Source organism: Sturnus vulgaris, chromosome 2 (genome assembly GCF_052056855.1).
Source record: "Sturnus vulgaris isolate bStuVul1 chromosome 2, bStuVul1.hap1, whole genome shotgun sequence".
Taxonomy (NCBI): Eukaryota; Metazoa; Chordata; class Aves; order Passeriformes; family Sturnidae; genus Sturnus; species Sturnus vulgaris.
The window spans coordinates 22,455,450-22,479,770 of NC_142244.1; the positions used below are offsets into that span (position 1 = coordinate 22,455,450).

At 40.6% G+C, this 24,321-nt stretch overlaps 2 protein-coding genes across 18 annotated transcripts in view; one reads left to right on the forward strand and one right to left on the reverse strand.

Moving 5' to 3' along the window:
- ST3GAL6 (ST3 beta-galactoside alpha-2,3-sialyltransferase 6) overlaps window positions 1–24,321 on the reverse strand; it is a 138,794-nt gene that overhangs the window by 98,819 nt on the left and 15,654 nt on the right. For 3 of the 17 annotated variants that reach the window (XM_088158870.1, XM_088158856.1, XM_088158853.1), the window contains exons 1-5: window positions 22,921–23,058; window positions 20,730–20,816; window positions 13,578–13,681; window positions 843–945; window positions 162–224 (exon numbers count right to left, since the gene is read on the reverse strand). The gene's annotated coding sequence lies outside the window, so the exon portion shown is untranslated. Of the gene's footprint in view, window positions 1–161; window positions 673–819; window positions 946–13,577; window positions 13,682–20,729; window positions 20,817–22,920; window positions 23,063–24,321 lie in introns of those variants that run through there. The other 14 variants (XM_088158859.1, XM_088158869.1, XM_088158855.1 and 11 more) reach the window with 9 other exon arrangements.
- On the forward strand, window positions 5,704–22,937 carry LOC148224667 (uncharacterized). The gene is made up of 3 exons (XM_088158876.1): window positions 5,704–6,214; window positions 12,992–13,059; window positions 14,525–22,937. Exons 1-2 carry the CDS (start codon window positions 5,783–5,785, stop codon window positions 13,013–13,015), a joined length of 456 nt encoding a protein of 151 aa, XP_088015002.1. The 5' UTR covers window positions 5,704–5,782; the 3' UTR covers window positions 13,016–13,059; window positions 14,525–22,937.

Here is a 24,321-nt window from a genome sequence, read left to right on the forward strand (position 1 = left end):
TAAAAAAATCTTGTTAGTGGTTGTAGCACATCTCATCAGAATCCACAGTGTTTGTCATGAGCTCACAGCATCCAACCCCCACCTGGTTTGAGGCCACTTTTTCCTGGTCAACCAAAGAACTACATTAGGCTGTGACTGCTTTCTCAGTCCCCAGGGCCTACCTTTTCTGGGAATTGCAGAGTGCTTTCTCCTGTCCTGGGCTGTGTAGTGCTCCTCTACTCAATCTGGGAGAAAGGACACCAGCAAACAAAACATTATTGCAGGAAATGTCATGGAGTTAACCCAACCCAGGTAGGCTGGTAAAATGCAGTCTGGGGTGGTGAGCACATTAGGAAGTGCTATTTGCCAAACAAAGTGAAGCCTTTAATGCATGTGTTTATACATGAGCATCTACAAACCCATAAAGAAATACATTATCTAATAGGCATTAGGCTTTCTTGTGCTTCATTAGGCATATGCAGAGGAAGAAATAGGTCAAAGTACATCCACTTGAAGAGCATTGCAAACAAAACAGTGGAAAGGAAAAGAGAAAAGGGTTTGAAAAATTACAGAAAATGTGTCCTGAGCAGCTTATGGTTTTTACCAGGTCAAAAGTAGCATTAAACCTCAGGTTTCACCCTGCCAATTGTTCTCTTGTTTCCATCTAATTACAGTCATATGAAACTCAAGTTCTCCACTTGTGCCTTCATCCTCCCAATCAGTATACTGAGCAACTCCACCTGCACGTGTGTCCATAGGCAACCCAAACTGAAGCTTCATGGTACTGAATGCAGCAAAGCAGGCAAGAGCTGCTGCTGCCTCCCCTGGCAGGAGACAAACCTCTCAAGATCCAGTTCTCCTACCCATCTTCCTGGGACACGGCATTCTCTTCCCTGTAGCTTGCAGGCATGCAGTGGACTGCTGTTCCCACAGGATGTCAGCTATGGCATCTGGCACAAGGGAAATCTAGGAAAAGGAGAGAGATGGAGGGGTGCATGGGAGAGATAACCATCTGAGCGGGGTGGCAGAGCGGTGGGACACTCTTACTTGCAGTCTGCTGCTAGGTCACAGCTCCAGTGCCAAATGCAGGAGGGCACCGAGCTCAGAGAGAGCAAGAAGTCCTTGATCCTGTGGCTCTGGGTCTCTACCCACTTGGCCTGTGTGCTCAGATGACTGACATAAGCTGCTTCTGGAAGATGAAATCTTTGCCCTTTTATGATAGCTCTGTCAGTCCTACAGTACCATGCCAGGACCCACTCTCCTTGTCTCCTTTCCAAGGAGAGGCTGGCATGTAAGATGCCTTTGCCATTTAAAGCACAGCTTAATGCCCACTTTCTTTCTCTGTGCATTTTATGAAAAAGACTACCTGTTTTTCCTGCTGGCTTCCCATAGCACAGCCTCTGATTCTTGGGGGCCTTCAGACCCCCAAGTTTTTGTCCTGCTGGCTTCACCTGTACAGCCAAGTCATTATTGCAAGTGCTCAGGCAGCTACTGCAGCTCTCAGATACGTAACCTTTCCACTTCAAACTTTTGGCCCACTTCTTTGGCCAGTGTTAACTGGCCTGGATTATTTTACTGGTTTGCTGCCAAAGATCTGGGAACAGTTTTTCTGGCAGGTACTTTTCAGACTGGTCTTTACTTGAAAATATGATGTAGCAAGTCAGTACACAAAATAGGGCTATAAAAGCAATACAAGTAACTATGATTAGATTCCAGGGAGAAGAGTGAGAAGTTAGGTGAGCCTCTGTAAATCAGAAATGCTATGACAGACTGCTAGAAGCCTTGTCATATGTGAACAGCATGCTAATTTCAATGAGACACAGACGTGCTGAGAAATGTGCTTTGCATGTTTCTTTTAAGATTTCAAGTTGCACTCAAAGTCTTGGATGTAGGTAAAACGTGGGAAAATCTTAAATGCATTTCTTTCCATGACTGACTTACCCGCTTACAACTCCTGCCAGGTAATGTCCATGGCTAGGGAGCAAATGGTCGCTTGTCACAGGTTGGAAGAATCAGTAGGAACCCCCAAAAAACTGTGCTGGTGGCACAGGAGAAAGAATCCTCCCTTCATGGCAGTCCAAGCTGAAGAGAGCAATTCTATGACAGAAAAGGCTGGCTTGGTCTCTTTAACTCAGGAGAACAATGGCTCATGGATCAGACTTTTTTTATACTGCTCTGCTCCTGTTCCAAATGGAAGCTAGACCTGACCCATGTGAATATGATCAATAGGTCAATATCCAAGCCATGTGCAATCTTAGTACAATACTCCTTCCATTTCAATGTTTAGCCATTTCATCCATGCAAGTGGAAAACATCAACGGATTTTGCAATTTATTAAAAGCCATCTGTCGGTTAACTCACCATCATTTAATTCATCATAAAATCCCCTATTGTATGGAAACAGGAAGCTCCACTTCCAGCAGCCCAAGCCACCTGCTCACAGCCTCTATTTTTTGTGGAGTGGTTGTTTTTGATTTGGACACATCATTGAAATCTGGCCTTTCTTGTCTGCAGCTAAAATATAATGGTGCAAGAAAAGGTCTGTCACTGAAATGTTTTTATAGAAACACTACTGGGAGTTGTGCCATGACCAATTTTAACTTCCCAGATACTATTTGGGCAACAAATGCTTCTAATAATAAACTTGGGCCCAGCTAGCCATGTGTATGATAGCTGCCAGATTCCTTCTCACTGAGACAAAAAGAGACAACCTCAAATTAGTAACGATGACACTAAAAAAGAAGTGGCCACAGAAAACTGCATTGCACTGAGTACTCAGCAACTATCTCCATGGACAGAATAACAAACACAAGCAAAGGGCAAGCTATCAAATTAGGGAAACTCACTAGCAAATTCACCTGGGCTGAAGAGTTGGAAGACTTGACTGTGGAGGGAGATTGGAATAGATCTAGATCAAAGATACAAAAACTATCCCAATGTATATATTCCAGGCAGAAAAAAATCTTATGGGAAACACTTTAGACCTGAATAAATGGGGGGAAGAAAACAAATTCAGAGAGGCTCTTAGCAGTCAGAAATAGTACACAATCCTGGTCAACCACGATAACTTTTGAGTAGAGACGCATAGGATTAAGGCCAATTTTGTCAAAAGTCAAATGAGCTGGAACATGCAAAAGATGATTGAAGTAAACAAGAAATAAATCTTCAATCACTCACAGAAAAGAACATGTCTTAGATAGTATTTCCCTAGTACAGGCAGGGAAGCAGTAATGCATATGTGCGAAACTCTGTGTGGTGCTTCCCCCAGAACACGGTGTATGATTTGTGCTCTCACACTCAAGAAGGAAGCAGTCCTGGTGAAGATGCAGAGAAGGGTTATACCGAGCAGGGACAGTTTGTCTTTTGAGAGTAGCTCAACAATGCTAGCAGGAGAACAAAGGGATACAAATTGACTGTGAATTTGTGCCATGACAGAAACCTGCAGACTCGTTGGTACCCTTGCCATGCTTTCTGCCCCTCTGTGTTTGGCACATTATCCTTTGGCTCTTTGGCGTTTTTCTACAAACCTCAAGTTAGTTGTAAATCACTTGAAAACACCCTTAGCACAACATAAATTGGTGGGGTATGAAGGAGATGTTTTATAGACATTTTTGAACAACAAACTCACTCTGCAAAGTTGCATGGCCATGCCTCATAGAGTGGGATTCATCCCATAAAATTGGCATCATATGAAGCCAAATGCATTTCACCTTTCTCCTTCTTCCCTTAAAAGCACGGAAAGGCTAAGTCAGAATACTTACAAATATATACAAAAAAGGAGCTTTTTGTAACTGGACATTGCTCGTAGTAACCCAGCTGATAAAAGGCTGCAAACTGACATCTTCTCTTACAGACATATAACCAGAATTAAGCAGCTTTCAGTTATATTATTCTCTCCCTGGCACAGCAGATGTTTGCATCGTTACTTTTACTTTTGAACTTGGTATGACCATGTGGAAGTATCTTATCTCCAGCAAGTACAGGTGAAACCCAGCTGTCATAGCAACAGAAGCAGTGAAAACCAGGCACTGCCCCTCCATTATTCACAGCTAAAATCAGAATCCACTTCATTGCCTATTTTAGCAAGGACTTTTTTTTTTTCTCTGAAGATTCTTATTGGGGTTGTTTAGTTTTGAACCAGAGCAGATTCTTGCCCTGCAGGCATATAGAAAGAAGGAAAAGATAATTACAGAATTAAATTACCTGTGACAAACAGTTTCATTTTGCCAGTTTATGCAGTTGTGCCCATGAGCTAGACCAATTTGGGTAGCACAATCTTTGGGATGATCAGAAGTATCTATTAAAATCAACTCTAATGTATATATATGACAGTTATTTCAAAATAATTCTACCTAAATAAATAGCGCTGTTAAGGATTTCCCATTACCATGCTTGGTAGGAGCTGCCAGGAATTAGCCTTGTATCCCCACAGCAAACAAAGAAAGCCTTGGTGGAGTGTTGCTGGTAAGATTTGCTTAAGTATATCCTTAGAGTTCAATTGATAAATCAGAGAACGCTGTATAAAGTGAACATCTACCTTTAGCTGACTTAAAGTTCGATCCAAAGTCAACAGTAAAGTCCACATCCCACAAGTACATATGTTTTTTTAACTCTCATCATGTTGATGGGTTCATGACCATAAACATAATGATTACCTCACTACTATTGTGTCACTGTTGCTGGCAAGAAATCATAATCAGTGATTTACAGTAGGGCATAACACAGATGATAGAGAAATTTGAGAGCAGGATCTGAATCATTGATGCTACAAGTCAAAAGTCCACTTTATTGGAGAGAAGGGTCCTGTGACCTTTCCAGAAGAGTCAAATAGCACAGGATGCTAACAGTTGTAGAAGTTACATGCCTTTCATTTTTTGACAGAAGCAGAGGTGGTCTTTGCAGAAGTCATACCAAGGATTAAAGACTTATTGTCAGAAAGGACTCATAAGATTTTACCTTGTCCAGGCTGAGCTTTTTTGCCTTTACTCTTTCCCATGTTTCCAGTTTTCTCTACTCCAAAAGGCTGTTCTTCTTCTGTTTCTCCAGTGTTTATTCACTGCTTGTCAAATGTTTCAGCATGGTAGGTAATACAGCCTGCTTTCTGAACAGATTTTCTTCCATCTAAAATGCCTGCAAACTGGATAATTACCAAACTACACCAAATTAACTATCACTTGTTACTAGATCGTGCCTGATTAGATTATTTTAAGATTTATCAAAATGTCTTTCAGTGTTAAGAAATTTCTGCAAAGTGAATGCAAATGAATGATGTTGTGGCATTCTAAGTGGAAAGTTTTTGCTTTTTACAAACAAAAAAGCTGATTTGTTTGACCTCTTCAAAACACATGCTCATTCATGTCTTGAACCAAGACAGTAAACTGCTCCCACGTAAATGACGATATACATTTGGATTTTTCAGGTCTTCAAGACCAGCAGGCAAAGACAGCGGAAGAAGACAAGGCTATATGAAGGGAAAGAGAAAGGGTGACCTAAGAAAACCCCAAAATTGTTGAAAATGTGTTGGTTTGGCTTTTTTGAAACTGCACAGTTTTAGTTAATTTTTTCAACACACACTACCTGCTTTTTGACAGTAACTTCTATCTATGTCCAAAGTGTCTGGAAAAAGAGGGTTTGGGCCAACACTGCAGTTCAGTTCAGATCAGTCTTCAGTTGCTGCGATCAGTATGTTCTGTGGACAACTGCCAGCTGACTCTGAAAGCATTTCAGAGTTTAGGAATAAGATCAGGACAAGCTGTAGCTGGAAAACTGAGGAAGGGGATCAGTTTAGTTTTAAGCTGATCAGATGCGGGACAGAAAAGGTACCTCCGAAATCGCTGGGAAACAGCCCGGCACCAGGCAGACGCGAACTGCTCTCGGCACAAACTGCGCAGCCGCCATTTACGCAATCAGCGCAGCCCGCAGCGCCAGCGGCGGCGCGGCTGCAAAGAGCGCGGCCGAAAGAGAGCGCGAGATAGCGAAATGCAGGAGCGGTGGCTCTCGGAGCGCGGCGGCCGCTACCCCCACACGGGAGCGATCCCGCAGGGCAGGGAACGCGGCTCCTGCCGCACGGAGAACGGAGAGCAAAAAGCAGGGAGCGAAAAGCAGCCCCGCCGAAAACCGGGGACGCGGGGTGGCCCCCAGTCGAAGCGGAGCCGTCCGGAGCGGTGGGAGCGGAACCTTCTTTATTTTCCTTGCAAAAGAAAAACATCAAGGACGAAAGATGCCCCACTTTGGAGTAAGCAAACACTTATTTGATCTGTATGTTTGATAATTATGCCTGCAGAGAAGAAACAGACATTGAAATTACCAATGTAAAGAGAAATAAACCATCATTGGACTTTTCTTCCCCACTCTAGTTTATAAAGCAATTCTTATTGTTATTGGGTCTTACTTTCAGCTAAAGAATCTACTTTTTTGACAAAATTGGTACAGGTTTCTTTGCAGGTTTCACCTATGCAGGATGGCAAGGCTCACACCTACGTAACTGGGTTGATGAGTGTGCTTTATCAACTGTGGGGATAAAATGGTAATGGTACAGCAGTGTTGAAACGACAAAACAAATCAAACCCCAAACTTATTCATACATACAATACAATTTTTCTGCTATTTATTCGTGTGCCAGGAGGCTCAGCTGCATCTAATGGTTTATCTTGCTACATGTTTTGCTACAAAGCACAGTATGATCAATTGTCAGTAACAAATCCGCCAGAAATTTATTACGTAAACAGCAAAAGACCCAAACCTAATTATCAGAAGTAATAGCACAGTTTTAGACTAACTAAGTACGTTTGATAATTTTGTCTGTTTGTTCTGTTCTTCTGTCGCCTACAAGAAAATACTGATTCTGTAAATTTGCTAACTTGTAATTACTTGCAGTAATTGCATCAATTTTGTAGGAAGAGTTACAGGTGGATTTGCAGCATCTTGATTTAAAATTCTTTTGGCTCATATGAATGTAATCACTAAAAAAAATATATATATTAACAACAAACCCCCAAAACACCAAGGGAAGCAAGCTCAGTATTTAGTTAGAGTTTTGCTCAAAACCGGACCTTGACTGCTTAGAAAACTGTCACATTTGCAGAGAGAGTTCACTTGGGATAGTACGATAAATGTTTTGTGGTGTACAGGTAGGTATGGGTACTGCTGGAGTGGGGAGGTGCCCAGTACTAAGAGGGAGTTCAACAGTGAAACTTTGAAACAGCAAAGGATATGACTCAGATTTTCAAGAGCTGCCAAACACTGAAAATTGCTAGGGTGACCTACCAAGCATTTATCATACTCCCTAAAGTCCTAAGAAAGAAATTGCTAAAATACACTGTTAATGTAAATAGCTACAAAACCAGTACAAGTTTTCAGTGTTTGAGTAACTCGATGAGTGTAAAGTTGCACTAATGATCGCTATAAATGACAACACCTTCAGAAAACAAGCATGGTGTGGTCTGTGCCACTTGACCCAGCTGACTGCTAATACCAACAGTGAGAGCCCATAAACACCATCTCCAGAAAACCAGCATCTTTCGAGTGCTTCTTGTCAGGTCTCCCCACACACACCTCAAGAAAGGAGGAACTGCAATGAATTGAAAAGAAAAAAAAAAAAGACAGATCGTTTGTTTCTCTGTTGTAGTCTTGGTGCACTGTTTGGGCAGAACAGCTTCACAAGCCAGGTATTTCTGTTTGAGCTTGGATCTCCCAGGAATGTCCACAGCAGGTGGCTGATCAGCTCTACTGAATAGCCAAGGTTTAAAGGAACTAACGGAGGCAAAACTTAATAGTCCTGGGTATTAACATTCAACCATGGAGCAGAAGTTCTGAAGGTTTCTACCCAGGAAGTGGCCACCTTTAAGAAAGAGTTCAGTTATCTGGAAAAGCCTTAAGCTCTTCTTAATCTGTCTCATCTACTGGATCATACTTCAGTTCTCTATAATAAAACTACAAGACACAATCATGGGACACAGTGAAACACCCACTTAAAAAGCCACACACATACACTCATTATTCCCTCTCCTCTCTTCATTATGAACATTTTGGGTTTTAAATCAGATCTCTTGGTTAAGGTACAGCTGGAATTATGCAAATTTCTTAACAGTTGAAGAGAAATCGAACAGCGAAGTCTAGTAAAAAAGCTATTCTAGTTACTCCACAAATGGAAACCTACTCTCACTCTGTACCAATTTGTTTAAATTTGTGACTTCTGTATTTACTCATACACGAGCTGCAATCTACCTCTTATCTTGGGCAACTATTTTCTGTGTGGGTGCCTTTTCAGTAGTCTTGCTCTCTTTCATATTTTCTTACCAAGCTCTCTCCTTTCTGTTCTGCATTAAAGCATGCCCATTCCCATACTTTAGTTTTTCTCCTCAAGTATCTTAACCTCTTTTTTTCCCTCCCTGTGAAAAGAATAATATATGCACAAAAGGCTTCTCTGCTTCAGTCTTCTTTTCACCACCCATATCCCTGATTTCTGTCCAACTCTGGCTACTTGGAAAGAGACTCCCCTGATCCCAAGATCTGCCCTCCAAAAAAGCCCATCAATACAGAAGAGAAAAATACCCCCAAAAATTCTGAAAATGCTTTTGTTGTATGGTACCAAATCTGTGAGCCTGATCTAAAACACTGAAAGCCTCCTGAAAGCCACTGTAACACTTAACTCTGATTTGGACTGAAAGTTAGGTTTTACAAAGGGGAACAAAATAAGAAGCCTTCTATAGACCAGCTCTTCTGCAAGTCAGCAAGCAGAAAGCTTGGGCTGCTGCACCCCTATGTAAACAGTTCTTGCTAGAAGGAGGATCGGGGGGTGGAAAAGGAAAATAACTTATTTTGAGGTAGCTAGCTGTTCCCAAAGCCAATGACTGAGAAGATGATCTGTCTTTGCACAATTGTCCTAATCCATTGTTGATATTGTTGGCATTCTTTCCATTTTGATCAATGTAACTTTCTTCAAGGCCTAAATGGGAAAAGATTACTTCTTTATGTGTTTATTTACCTTCAGAATCTCAACAATGATCCTCATGCTCCATAGACGAGGACAGCTGGCCAAGTTTTGTGCCTACCCAATCAAACTCTTTACTCTGACTTGGTTGTACTGATTTAGCTAAAGTTGACTGACAATCTGAAATTAAATTAACCACAGATAATAGACTGAACTAGCTTCAACTCTTGATGACTTGGGAAAAATACCCACAAACAGTACGTGCATTGATTAAAATAAACTGATTGAGTCAAACTAATGCAACTGTCTTGATCATGTTCCTCTTGGTTTCTCAATCCTGCATTATTTAAGAAGGGCCATGATACAGGCTTTTTCCTAGAAAAATACAGTTAAAACAATTGCCTGAGAAGACTTTTCTAATTAGAGTCCATGTGGTCATGACCTGGAAAAAGATCACAACGTGGAATGAAAAGAGATATGAGGCATAAAATATATTATACTTAAATCCTAACACTGTTTAGAAAAGCAGTGCTTTTGTGTCATTTCATTAACTGGGATTATAGACTTGCTGCACTATGTCAGCCAGACTGCTGGTAAAAATATCTAATGATGTTTCCTTCTAATCTAGGCAGTTTCCAGTCCGTCTGCATCAATAAAAACTGAATAATGGCAGAGCTAGAAGAGGGACAACTAGGTGAGCTTAACATGTTTGGGTTAAAGTAGTTTTCTACTTGAGACCTCGTGGTATTATAATAAACACACTTGAAACAAAAATAAATACATGGTTCTACACAGTTTCTCTATGACACCACGTGGTTTCACATATTGCGATATATTATGCTAGGGCCATATGCATGCAGTGCATACCAAAAAAACTGAGTTCATGTACACTAATGATGTGGTAGGAGAGTAGAAAGAGCAGAGGGAACAGACGTGATCTGAAGGAAAAACACAATGATAGGAAGAGACACAGCAAAGAAAGAAAACCATGATAGGAGGAAAATGTGCATGAACTGAAGATGTATTAGAAGAATAAGACTGAATTAAGAGAAGAAAACAGTAAGATAGTCCAGAATTTCTTCAATGGTAATATTTGAATTACTATAAAAATAATAAATACATCACCCAAATTATTACTGGGGCTGGAACTGTCAGTCCACTTTGCAGATCTATACAATCCACATTTCACTTTTGAAAGCTTTACCTGGGATACAGGCTGCTTTCTGCTGGCATTAGAAACACCATGGCTACCTGGTGCTTACTATTTCAGGGAATGTTATGCCACATGGGCTCCTCAGCCCGTAAGGTCCCTACATCACTGCAGATTGCTTATGTGATCTAACGTTATACAGCAATGCATAGGCCAAGATTAGAGTATACACGTTCCCCGGCTTACACCTGAATTTTGCTGTCCAAAAGGGAGAACTGACTCCTGTGTATCTGAACACTTGCATACACAGCCACAGACTGGTTATGAAATAGCCACACAGGATCAAGAATAAAACAACCAACCCTCTCTCTCTCTTTGATCCCTCATACATGTTTTGTAAGCATGAACAAACTGTGAAAAGTGGATAGAACACCTTGCATTCTAATCCTTGCCTTGCTGGGGGCTCTGGTGTGACCTCAAGAAAATTATGTCTCATATAACCCTGATTTCAAGTTTCCCCATCCTTGAAACAGTAGCCTTCTCTATCTTGTTAGTAATTTTTTTAATTGCTGTTGCTTTCATTTTTTTCATAAGGAATGAGAGCAATTTAGATTCTTTAACATACCCTTCAAAAAAACCCCGCCTCAAAACCCCCTATCCAGACTCCAAACCCAAGGGGGATCTTAAGACAGATAAAGACAGCCATCAGGCCAATGTAACTTGGGCTGCCTACTGTAGATAAAGTTTATAGACAAGACCATAGTTGAACAAAAGAGGCTTATCCCAAGTCCTATCTGGAATTGCTGTCTCCACTTTTATTTCAGGTGAATGCCAACATAAATTCATGACATGCCACCTTCTGATGTACAAATGTATGCTTTAGCTTTTGGACAATGATAAAATACGGATGTATCCATATAACTAACTTCTATATGGAGAAATAAGGTATATCAGTCTAATTAATTTAGTATCTTTGGATTTGGTTTCACTGGTGCTGAAAAGCAATTTAAAAAGACAATGATGCTACTCCACATTGCTAAATAGTGTAGTATCTGCTCTTCTGTCTGAAGGCTAGCTCACATGACTACACATAACCTTCAGCTGCCATAATAAAAGTAGTCTTTTGTAAGCCTTATTAAAGATTTAAAGCTGAAAAATCTGACACCCCAGGCAAGATGGTAAATAGAGAAGAACCCTAAGTTATTATGTATTTTAAATAAATCTTGTGACTTTGAGTAATCTTTGGATGGCTTGGGCAATGTTGCATCTCCTAACTATTTCTTAAACTCTGCTGATAATCTCTGTGCCCAAGTGCAAATTTTATGGGCAATCTCATTTTAAGAGAATCATGTGAGGAAGATTGTACCTTCCAGCATATTTGCATTGGACCTGGCAGTAGGAGGCCTCATTTCCAATTGCACAGTGCAGAATTGTGATTGCCATCTGAGTAAACAAAACAACAGACACTGCATCAAGTATTTTCTTTCCATCTCATTGTTTTTATTTTACTTTATGGGGAACTGCTATGTCTAGAACTGAATAACTACTGCAGTGGATGGCCTGCTGCTCAAATAATGAAGGCTGAGGTCTAGAGACCTGGATTTCTACATTCAGCTCTGAAAGATTTGAAAATTATGAAGTTAGAAGCAGCCAAACCATATTCCTTACTTATGACTACTATTAATATCTAGTGTATTGCATAGCTCATAAGACACTGGATCCAGAGCCCTATTATATTACACATTGCATAAATGCAGAACAGGAAGCCTGGCTCAGTCCCCAGGGTCTTATTGCGGAATGACTCAAACAGTCATTTTTGGATACCCGGCTGGCAACACATTCTGCCAGTTTTCAGAAGTCCCAGGAGGAAGTAGCTCTCAGCAGGAAGAACCATGGCTGCAGGTCCTCAGCATCTTTCCACATAAGACTTAAGAAGTGAACACATTCTAAGATCCTATGGCCGGTGTTTCTGGTTGGCAATAGTTTTTTAAAGATGTATGGTCAGACAACATAAATCCAAATTGTCTTAACAGAGCCTAGGAAATGTCCCAGACATTGACGCTTGCAGCATTAGCAAACATTCTGAAAATGTTGGTAGTTGTCCTTGTACTCATCAGAATGCAATGTGAAACAGAACTCACCTAGATTCTGCAAAGAGTTCATTAATCACTGCTCAGTGTTTACAGTTAATATGATTGGACCAACATGCCTTAAGAATGCTAATAAAAAAATATGAATGACCAATTTCTCCTCAGCTGAAGCACCCCATAATACTATCCAGGTTGTTATAATGAAACAACAGCAAACATGAAAAACACAACAAACAAACAAACCAGTCTCAAACTGCTGCTGTTTTTTTTCACACCAGCACTAAGCAGTGCAACCATATGCTAAAAGTTGGGGCGTGAAGGCTTTTTACAAAACCTGCATAACATAATGTAAGAAGCAGAGAGTGTCATGACAGAGTCACTTCTCAACGGGAAGACAGGTGATTACCACAATTTCTCAAGGGCTATAATGTATATCAACAAGTCTTGAAAAAAAATGTTTGGGCTCTACTCTCCCTGGATCCTGCCATGCTAAGTCTGAAACCTACTGAAGGCTTTAGATTCAGTTGTTGAATTTGTGTCTTTTTCCTTTATCTTTCTTTCATTTAGGAATTCAAGCCTATCTGAGATTGTGTTCCAGTTAATTTTGTTTCATTTTTTGTCTGTACCCAGAAAAGAAGCCAGCATTTCTTGTTCAAATGCTGGGTATTCTGCTTCTGATTACACTGAAGCTAATTATTCGGTAGGTTTAGCCTCAGATATCCCATGCACTCAACTATTTATGCATTTTAGTCCCTCACATTACAATGCCAATACAATGTAACACTGTTTGCAGCACATGTAGATGAAATGGCTGTTTCTGCAGTCCATGCTCCTTTACAGGTGCTCAGAAAACATGGCAGCTGAAGAACTGGGGTCCACATGATGACGTGCCAGAGAGCCTCTGAAAGGTATCTTTTTCAGTAGATGTATATGATTTGCTTTCATATAGTCTGAGTTAAGCATTGAAGGTTTTGAAAACAGAGGCCACAGAGCAAAATCACTGCTGTGTGAAATTAGCTGAATATGCTGTCACTCGGCCACATACATTTTTGACAATAACAAGTCCAAAACCTCAGTTTGCTTCTCTCTCAATGCTACTGCCTTGCCCCTTCTCCTAACACTAATGAGTTACCCTGTGGTATTGTTTTAACAAAAGGTCAAGTTGATCTTCAAAAGGAAAAAAAGGTCACTAGGTATATGGTTAACAAGAAAAATATATCTTATGGTTTCCTTTGATTAAAGTAACTAGTGATTTATAACATAAAAGGAAAAGAAATTATATTTAGAAAGCAGTGCTGCTATTTTTTTGAGCAAGTTTAATGTTGCCAGCAACATTTTCCTGAATACATGCCTGGCTTCCTCTGAAAAATGTGTGGTGGGTTTGATAAGCTTCGTGCCTACAAAGCTTTCCAGAACCTTTCTTTACCTTCTTCACGAGAGAGGCAGAGTGTGCATTGCTCCTCCACGTATTTGATCTGTCACCTTCCTTTCAACTTCAGCATTCTTTCAAAACCTTTCATCTGAACAGAGCTGTAAAAAAGAACAAAAATAGCTGTCTCATGGTATATGCTGTCTCATGGTTATGTACAGCAAAACTTGAGCACCAAGTGTAAAATGTGTTCTATTTGTCATTTATGGTTCCAATTATGCATGTGATACAGGATGTTGCTTCTAACATATCTGGTGCAGATTTGACAGCTTATACAGGTCTTTCTTGAAAGGTAAGACATGCAGCTGCAGGTGAGTCCCAGCTGCAGGCATAAATATTCCTCAGATAGAGAAAAGGCAAGAAAGATAAGCATGAAAGCAACTCTGAGGTCAACACTTCTTCCTGTCCACCCTTTCCTGCCACAACAAAAAAGTCCAACTGTCTGATATGAATGAGAAAAGTGTTTTTCAGCCACTGCATTTTTGACAGAAAATAAGACTGATCTTGTGACATTCATGCCTGAGATAGTACATTTCTGTAGTGGAAGGCACCAGCAAAGTACAGCACCATTCATGAAGACTTCTTAGCATTGGTGCTAAACAGTGTGGCAATAAATTCTGGTACCATCTTAATGTAACTACATCACATTTTGTTTACTTCATCATAACATCAATGGACCTGAATGGGGTGGGCACTGTAAAAAATCTGGAGATTGAAGCTCATACTCCTTTTATTTTAAAATAATAGCAAATAAAGTGCTATCTATACACCTTTGGTATTCTGAAAAATGTGCATTTTGGGTAAGGTACAGCTGGAATTTCTAAATTAACTTCTAGCTGATCTTAAGGACAGTTCTTCAGTAAAGCCAGAGGAAGAGAATACAAATAGAGTAGTAAAACACAAATGTATTACTAAATAAATAGTTGGTGATTTGTCTCTTGCAGAAACAACTGGAGAATTGCCTAGAATGGATGAGAATGTAAGACTCTTCCCTGCTGACCCCAGAAAGCAGCCATATGGTACAGAGAGAAACACAAAATCTTAGAATGGTTTGAGTTGGAAGGGACCATAAAGATCATCTACTTTCAAAATCCCTACCATGGGCAGGGACACTTTTCACTAGACCAAGTTGCTCAAAGCCAGGAATGGGGCATCCACATCTTTTCTGGGCAACCCATTCCACTGTCTCTGAAAGAAGTAAAATATGTCAAAATCAACATGTCCGATGTAAGATGAAAATTTTCTAGTTAAAGAGTTTATAATTTTTCCTTTTCCCTAGTGGGGTGCAAATATAACCGTGCCAGCACCCTAGCATAACAGCTTTATCATGGCCAAAAGCTCACTTTATAAATTAGAAACAAATGGGAATTCACCTTGACAAATAAAGCAAGTATTGAGTTCCATGTAATTCATTCCTCAAAGCCTCAAAAGAAGCAGGACGTATATTCAAGATCTTACAGTTCTCCAACTCTCTCTTCTTGGAATTCCTTGTATAGTCAAGGATTCAATTTACAAAAGGATAAACACCTTCTTACAGTAAATTCAACAAAACAAGCCATCTTTGAACTCCAGCCTTGGTTGTATCAGAGGAGATCTGAAATAATCTTGCTCTATTCTGCAAGTTCCTTCCGACCAAAAAAAAAAAAAATAGAACTCAGACTGTGGAATTGAGGCCCAGACTGAGCTGGAAATGAGACAGATAAGTACTTTTAGCTCAAAAGAACAGCTCAATATGCTGACAATTCAGTCACCTTCACTTACTTCCTAGAACTGTCATCAGGCACCAAACAGTGCTTATTTTAGTACTGGAATGGATTGCTGTAAGACACTTAGGAGAAATTGTCCTTTAAATTTGTTTTATTTTGAAAGTTATAGTCCATATTGACAGGCCATTTTGCTCCTGCAGAAACATAGAGCAGGGGCACTGCTTTTATTGTGAACCTTCTATTTTCTCTTTCTGGCAAGCATCCTAGATTTTGTAATTTAATATTCCTGCCAAAAGCACTGGAAACATTTGAGAGGATCCTCATGGGATTAAGGACAAACTGTGGATTACATTCCTGGCATTTGACTACACTGGAAGCCATAATTTTTCTTGCTATCCTTGAATATTTGTGAGCTAACCAAATAAGAACACAGCAGAATTAAGAGTAATTTGATGTTGTTTTACTCTTTCTTCTCAAACCATCCCAGGATCTAATGCACTTCTGCTCTTACTCTGAGGAGTGTGTTTAGGTCAAGCAGATGTGTTTATGCTGATTAACCTTGCATATTAACAAAGTGAGAGCAGATTGTGGTGTGGCTGAGGACATGATTTTCACTTTTTTTTTCTGCACTCTAGAAAATATGTACTCAGCCATGAATGCTACATCCTGCTTCCCAGATGTTAAGGATCAGTGACTTAAGGACAGCCACAGTGAATCAGACCAAACCTTTAAAAAACTAGACTCCTTCCTCTGACAGTGGCCAGTAAGGGGTATTTTGGGAAAGAGTACAAAAAATGGGGCAAAATTTACTCTTCTTCTAATACATCGTAGTGAGATCTACTAATTCACTGTTCAGGGACAGACAGAGCCAGAAGCTTGTTTTACATCTGTGCATTTAAAAGCCTTTCTACGATTTTCTTTGCTCCTTTTTTAAGCTCATTTGCACCCCTGGTTTCTGTAACACCCTGCGCCTCTCAATCTCAGTTTATGTCAGCTGTGCTGTGTAAAAAGAACTGGTCTTTGCTTGCTTTAAGCCTGCTCCTGGTAATTTCTGTACACACTCCGACTTCTTGTTCCATGATAGAATAATCCCCTCCCTTATCACCCACAGACCACATGCTGAATACCAAGTCAGCAGCAGTGGAGCCACAATCACCAGTGTGTGTCCTACAATCCTCTGTGGGACAGGGGCTTGATTTACAAGTACAAAAGGAGATATAGAGACAAAACAAAGAACATGAAGATAAAATATACTTTTTATCTTTTGCCATCACCATACCCACAATACAGAGAAAACTTTCAGAAAAGAATTGCATTGAATATCAACAGTTTCTGAACTGACTAAATAACAACCAAACCCTTCAGGGATCCAGTAGGTCTCCCTTGCAGAATAAGCCCAGAGTTTTGTACTTTAAACGAAGAAACTGGTCGAACTAATGGGTGACAGCTGTTAGAGTTCACCTTCCAGTACTTCCAGAAGGGCTGGAAAACATGCTAGTGGAAAACATTTTTCAAGATCCAAAGACCGTGGCATTAAACAAGTCAATCAAATCTATCAAACTGTTCAATGCAAGCTGCTTCAAAGTAACTTGCTACCTGAGTTGATGGAGAACTTGTCAAAAATTACACAAAAAAGTATACAGCAAGCATTAAAACATACAGAACTGTGAATGGTTAAGTAGTTTGTGTTTTACAAATATAAGTGAAATAACTAAGCTTCAGATAACATTGACTTCAAATTAGCAAGAAATCAATCAGTTTAAAATTTACAAGAAATAAAGAACCTTGCCTATTTTCTATATGGTAAGATTATTCTTCAGTAAAGGTGTCTGCTCTCTAAAATGCTCATGCTTTCATGAAGCCCTCAAAGTCATCCAGTAGATATTATCACTATAGTCCTGTGACAAAACTGCCACGGAAATATAACAGGAATGAGTCAATATGCTTAAGAACAGTGTCTTCTACAATTCCACAGTCTAATGGAGAGTACTGTATATGGTTTGAATTACCTAGAGAAATGTTACAACACTACTAAAAATAACTCACTTTTCTGTTACAGTTGAAATTTTCTGGACAGTTGAAATAATGCTCCACAAGTTTACAGAACTTGATGCACAGTTCTGAGAGAGCTTAATATTGTATGTCCAATATCTCTTCTTATAGCTCAACATAACAAAAACAGATCACAGTGATAGAGAAGGGTCACACTGACACCAGGCTGAGGCAATGGAACAACTGTTCAGCTAGTGCATCATGCCTATACCTTCCACTTTCCACGGTTAACAGATGAAGCCCTTTACCTGTTTAAGATAGAGACTGTAAAAACTAATGGATTAAAATCCACTTTAAAATCTAATTTTTTACTGTGCAACTCATCTTTATAACCTAAGAGACACTCCACCTTAGGAATCAACAGGAGCAAGTAGGACCCTATGTCCCATGGTTTTCACACTGGCCCCTTTTTTAAAAATAAGGGCATCCTCTTACTTTTTCTTTTGATAGGTGAAAAGAGAATTTCTCCAAGAAATTCAGAGGGAGAAATTCTGTTTCTCCAGGAAACAGGCACAATGCTCCTGTGACAGGTCATACCCTACATTAGTGAAGAATGTGGACATCCAGAAGAGAGAAAAAGTTTGAAACTTGTGGGAGAGGAAAAGCTGCAGGAATGTTTCACAAGAATGAGTAGAAAACATCTCTCTTATAAAAAGTAGTCTCAGGACAACAACTGTAAGGACTTGTGTTACTGGAAGACATGGAGCCCTTGGGGAAATCCAGTGATGAGCATGTGACAGTCTAGTCAGGGGTTTTCAAGGCAGTTTTGAAGAACAGGGGATGGAAGGCATCGAGACAGGGCTCTGGGGTTTATTACACTGAAAAAGAAAGAAACAGAAGGAGTACCCAGAAGGGGAAGATAATGCAGCGCTAAGATCCAGTATTGTCTAGGACACACCATTTCAATTAAAAGCTGAAAAGACAATGAAATCCCACAGAACTCATGACAAGGCTGCCCTGGCAAGAAGGCCAACTTTTGTAAAGAGACAAAAAACGGAAATCTAATGCTGAAATGGTGCAGCTGCCCTACAATATCCTACATCTTATCAGTATTTTTGAAATGTCTCGTAGGGAGTTGTACAGAGTAAGTTATTGACAGGCTCTAGAATCAGCTAGAATTTGACTCTATGGTTTTCAATAAACTGATTCAAATCCATTTCAGTCCTTGCAACCCACATTTACCCAAGAGGGCTTCCTTGCAGGAGTTCAGCCCACTTTGGAAACTAACTTTTAAAAACACTAGTAGTGTCCAAACAAACTGTCCCAACCTTTCCTCAGAAGATTCTGCTTTCTGTCTCTGCTTCTTCTCTCCTCAAAGTACCCCCATCTGTAGGGGGCTTGCTCCACTTCTCCACTCTAGCCCAGTCCCCAGCACTCCTGCCTAGACTTGTCTCTGCAGTCCTCAGGCTCATCTCTGGCATATTTCTGCTTTGGTGAAGTGAAAGATTAAGAAATTCAGGCAATGAAGGAAGTAAAAGCTGTGATTCAAAAGGTGGTGATTCACTTTAGGCAAGACTGCAATCTGAGTGCTGTCAAGACTTTTACCAACTAGCCTTTTAAAGTGCTCCTTTTCAAACCAGACACAAGAACAGGGAGTAACAAAACACTTCTTTGTTTTTTAGAGTTTTGAGAGAAGAAAAACTGCTGAAGGCAGTGAATTCATTTAGGAATCCACTAGCCTGCTGATCAAGTTTCAGGTTGAGAAATGCATTTTCATGGGCAAGCAATGTGTTTCTGACACATCCTTTGCATGAGGGGACAGTTGTCACCATGCAAGGAGTTAAAAGGTTATGATTCTCCACTTTGGTGCAGAGATAGGTCTGATGGCATGGATAGGAAAAACTCTTCACTGCCTCTTCAGATATTCAAGAATAAGGAGCCATCAATGATGCTAAGAGAAGCTGTGTTCTAGGCAAGCCCTACAGACAACAATGCTGCATGCCTGAGAATTTCTTAGCTGCAGAAAATTCTCAAGGGAGACTGAACAAGCATTTAGAAGAGAGACCTTTTGACAGTCACTAACTAGAGCAATCACACCAGGTTCAGGAAATCTCTAAAGTGAAAACACACACAGTCTGGGAACGTATCTGGCTGAAGTATTGTGCCGTATTCTTCTACTTCCCTGGCATCTTGCTTTTGGATTTCGCTTGCTTTTAGTCAGGTCAGATAGTTAGATAATTGAATAATGGCCTTGGCAAAACTTGTAGTTCTATAAACTAACAGCATGAGGGAAGAGATACCTCTTACTTGACAGCAAATAATGGACTAAGCAGGCTTTATCATTAGTTTTCTGGAGGCGATGCAGGAAAAACGGTTCATCTTCTTTTTCATACAATTCCTGACTTCATCCCTGCAGTACAGTGTAAGGGTCAGATAAAGATGGTACATTAAGCCTACAGTTCTACCAGAAGGTAAATGAGTCCCACCGTACCAGGTTAAAAATACCTGAGCCAGGGACCATCATGAATCCCAAACTGCCAGCTTTAAAATGACCACAGAAGCCCTCTCGTGTGCTGTCCACAATTCTTTACATAGGTCACTTTCCTTGTCAGCAAGGGTGAGCATAGCACCTTTTCCCATAGAAATTGCTTTTCTGTCCTAAAACCCTCTGCCAATTCTCAACACATGCATCACATCCTTCCCTGCCTCTAGTCTTCCTGATAATCCTGAGCTGCCCAGACACTAAAGAAGTTTCAGTTATACTACCACAATGTATGTCTGTTACTCAGAATTAGCTGCAAATGCAAGTCTCTTAAGACTTGTGAGCTAACTCAGCCAGCCCTTCGGCTTAACCATGAAAAATGTACCTGTTATTCCAGGGAGGACAGAAGGGTATGTATTTTGGCTTCTGGATGGACTTTCATAACAGCAAACATTACATTTAGTGTGTATAAACAGCTACAGTGGCTGCAAAAAAAAAAAATGTTGTGACACTAGGGCAGGGGAGTAATGTTTGACCTGGATCACAGTACAAGAAAAGAATTCTTGCCAATAGATCACTTCTGCTCATTGTTTTCCTTTCCTTGGAAACCTGAGAGAAAGGTCATGCTTTGGCTTTTCCTGGATGAAGTCAAATATGCAATAGCTACGGTTGGAGAAAATTTCTAATGTTTTATGAAGATGGTGCTGTGTGACAGAAAATCTGAAGGCAGAGCTCAAGGAAGGGCACACAGGAAGTGGGAAAACAACGGATCTCATCACAGGGAAGATGTAGCACCTGACCTGGAGTGCTGGCATATTTCCAGGGGAGGCTGCACACAAGCACATTTTGGGGCCTGTTAGTGCAAACCTCTATATTTCACTTTTTTACTTCTCTTTTATTAACTATGCAAAGGTGATCAATCAATAGTGGAAGAAACTTCTTCCTAAGGCACTGCGTAACTCCTCTTACCTTCCAGGAGCTAGCCTGAAAGAATTCCAGCAGCTTCTTGTTCTGTAGTTATCCCTTCATTCCTTCATACACCCATGAGAATCAATCCTGCATTTAAAAAAAGTGAAGAAAAAAAGGAGGATTCCAATGGATCTGCCATCCAGACAAATTACTGAGATGACAGATGCAGAAAGAAAGGTTTTCATCTTTCTCTTATAACCTTCACATCACCTACTGTTTCAGTTCAGTCACCAAAGCTTTCACTTCTCTCTCACTGTTATCATACTGAGATAATAACTTAATTCAACTTGTACGGTCATGCAAAACCTTTGAGATGACCTCTGTTAAACAAGAGAACTTGTCTAACTGCAAGCCCTCAAAATCTCTCTGAAGTCACAATCAATGCTTTGTGTGATAAACTGAATGAAAATGGCTCTTTTAATTTCAGATGTAAAAGAAATGCCAACTTGATGGGGAATTTTTCTGTTCTCAATGCATCTTTTTCTTCCTATTTTCTGATAAGCAGCTGCAATAATTTAGTATTCAAAATAAAAGAATCAAACAGCCTCAGTAAAAGCATGTGCCTGTCTCAGTCTGAATGAGACTGATCATGCTTTGCTACCTTAGACCCTGCAGTGTCTCTTGTTCTTTTATTAATATCATTTTTGTCCAAAAATTCTCCTTAGAAAGAAAAATAAAACCAAGGTAGATGACACCTAAATGCAAGCAGCAGCAGAGAAGCTTCAGAGCTCTTTTCAAAGTATAGGGGAAAACAACAAAAAAGAAATAAAATTAAAAGCATTCTTTTCTTCATAAGAGGTCACTTTACATAATACTTCAGACAGAAGTCCAGTTTTTCAAATCTTCTTGAAATCACTGTAGCCCTACAACCTTCTCTCTACCTAGAATCACATTCACTTGCACCAGTAGAGATTTTGGCTACAAAGCAAATCTAAATGGCTTTGCTGTCACTGAAAACAAAACCTACCACAAGACCCTCTCAACAAAACACATACAGGTATGAAAACGGACGATACACTAAGAGACAAAATATCCAAAGTAATTTCACCATGCATGTTCTCAGTCTGACTTTGAAAACTGACACAGAGATTTTAAGGGAGGCAAAAACCTTGGAATTTCACCTAGCTGTCTAAAAAAGCACAAGGTACATTTCCTCAGATTCAGTTCTTGTTCAGGCAAATGCAATACTAATTCCAGGTTTTCCTCCAGGTTTTCCTTTTGGCCCTAAGGCTAAACTCGAAGTGTTTTCTTCTTCCATTAGTATTTCCACAGAAAGGCTCACCCTACATACAACCACTATGCACAGCAAAAGCAGATCAAAATGTGAGCTGTCATTTTCTTGCCTTCTATCACTGCTGAGCATCTCACACACATCAGCACTTGGCTGACATTTCAGCCTTAACGTGCTGCCAGAGAGGAGGTCCTCACAAGGTGCTAACATGACAGGATTCAGCACAGAAAGTTTGAGTGTTTTACACTCTGTCACTCCTCACCACCAACAGGGAGTGAAAGCGTGACCAGGCTTCTGCATCCAGCCTGAGCAACCCCACTGTGTAAAGCAGTCAATGCTTTTAAACCTCAGCAGCAACACACTGACCTGGCAATGTGGTTGCAGCAAAGTAAATTCTCAGCAAATTCTTCCCGGTGGGAGCAGTGGAGTGCTGAGGCAAGAGCCCAGGCAAAACGAGGAAAAAGGTTCTTCTAACAGCAGCTGGACAAGGAAGGCCTTGCACAACCTCATCGAGCCTGGGAACACTGAACCTCTGGGGTTGGACTAGAGACCTCCAGAGGTCACATCCAGCTGAATTACCAGATGTTATCAAAGATTGCATTCAACCTAGCACAGAAAAAAATCTCACCAACACATTAAATCAGTGGGAATGTGTTTTTCATGTCTTGGTCCCGACATTTACTTGTTTTTAACAGTGTCTAAAAAGAAAAAAACTACTGAAAGAGCAGAGCTTTGCTACAGCAAAGAGCTTGGGCCCTACCATCCTAGGGGTTTTGGCTACTCTAAGCAGTTCTTTCCACAGTTCTGGATCCAAGGCTGGCAGTGATAGCTCAGTTTCTTCTTGAATTGTATCTACTGGATGTATCTAAACGTTTTCATTATAAACAGTATGCATTAAGCACTTCCAAGCTATTTACAAGCCACAGCCCTCTCTTAACACATTCCCTCCTTCACTCCTACCTTCATTGGGTAGGGTTTCCTTGCTCGTTAAGGATCATGTTCTCCAGCTGATGGCAGAAGAGAGCCAAGCTCAGAAGAGAGACAAGCTCAGAGATCTTCCGTTCCTGGTTGCAGAGCTTCAGCAGCTTCACAGCATCCTCTGCTGCCAAAGAGCAGAACCAGATGAGAAATGAGAACATGGACTATGCCTTCGAGCAAACGTTATCACTTTATACAGACAGACACTCCCCCCGAAAATACCCTGCAGTGAAAAGAGGCAGATAATGAAGCCTAGATCCATAATAGGGATTAATCTCCATATTTTCTACAGAGCCACCCTTGACATTGATCTGTGCTTGGGTAGTATATGTGGAAATCAGTTCAGAAATACCAAATTACTGTTTCCAAGGAACAATCCAATACCAAAGTGCAATCTTTGCAGGGCCGAGCCGTTTTCATGCTATGAAGTACCTTTCAACATCTGGCTCTACACAGGCCTTCTCTTTGTTATTCTGAATTCTTATTTTCACTGAATCACAGGCTGGGTAGTTTGGAAGGGACCACAGTGGATCATCTGGTCCAACCTCCCTGCTCAAGCAGGGCGATCCCAGAGTACAGGATACAGATGGCACAGGATTGTGTCCAGATGGTTCTCCAGGGAGGGAGACTCCACTTTCTCTCTGGGGATCCTGTTTCCATGCTTGGTCACAGTAAAGAAGTTCTTACTCCTGTTCAGGTAAAACTTCTTGTGCATCAGTTTCTACTCGATGCCTTCTTGTTCCATTGCTTGGCACCACCGAGCAGAACCTGACATCCTCCCTTCAGTTATTCATAGACACTGATGAGGTCTACTCTCAGTCATCTCTTCTCGAGGCTGAACAGACACAGCTCCCTCAGCCTTTCCTCATAAGAGAGATACTCCAGTCCCTTAATCACTTTTGTCACCTTGTTATTTCTCCAGCTGGTGTCAGGGTAGTTAAAGTCCCTCAGCAGAACCAGGAGCCTGTGATTGTGAGGCTGCTTCAAGCTGCCTATAGAAGGCTTCATCCACTTTTTCCTGCTCAGGTGCTGTGTAGCAAATACCAACAACAGTGTTACCCCTATTTATCTGCCTTTTTTCCTAACCCATGAGCTCTTGACTTGCTTGTTGTCCACCCAAAGGCAGAGCTCGATACATTCCAAATGCTCTCTCACAGTGGGGGCAACTCCACCACTGCACCTTTCTGGTCAGTCTCTCTAAACAGGGTGTAGCCCTTCATGACAACACTGCAGTCATGCAAGTTATCCCACCATGTCTCTGTAATTGCAGTGAGATCAAAGTCCTTTTACTGCACACGTGTCTCCAGTTCCTCCATTATATTAGGAAAGAAAATGTCCTTCAACTTTAGAAAGAACAAAGGGTGTATAGCATTTCCCCTCCAA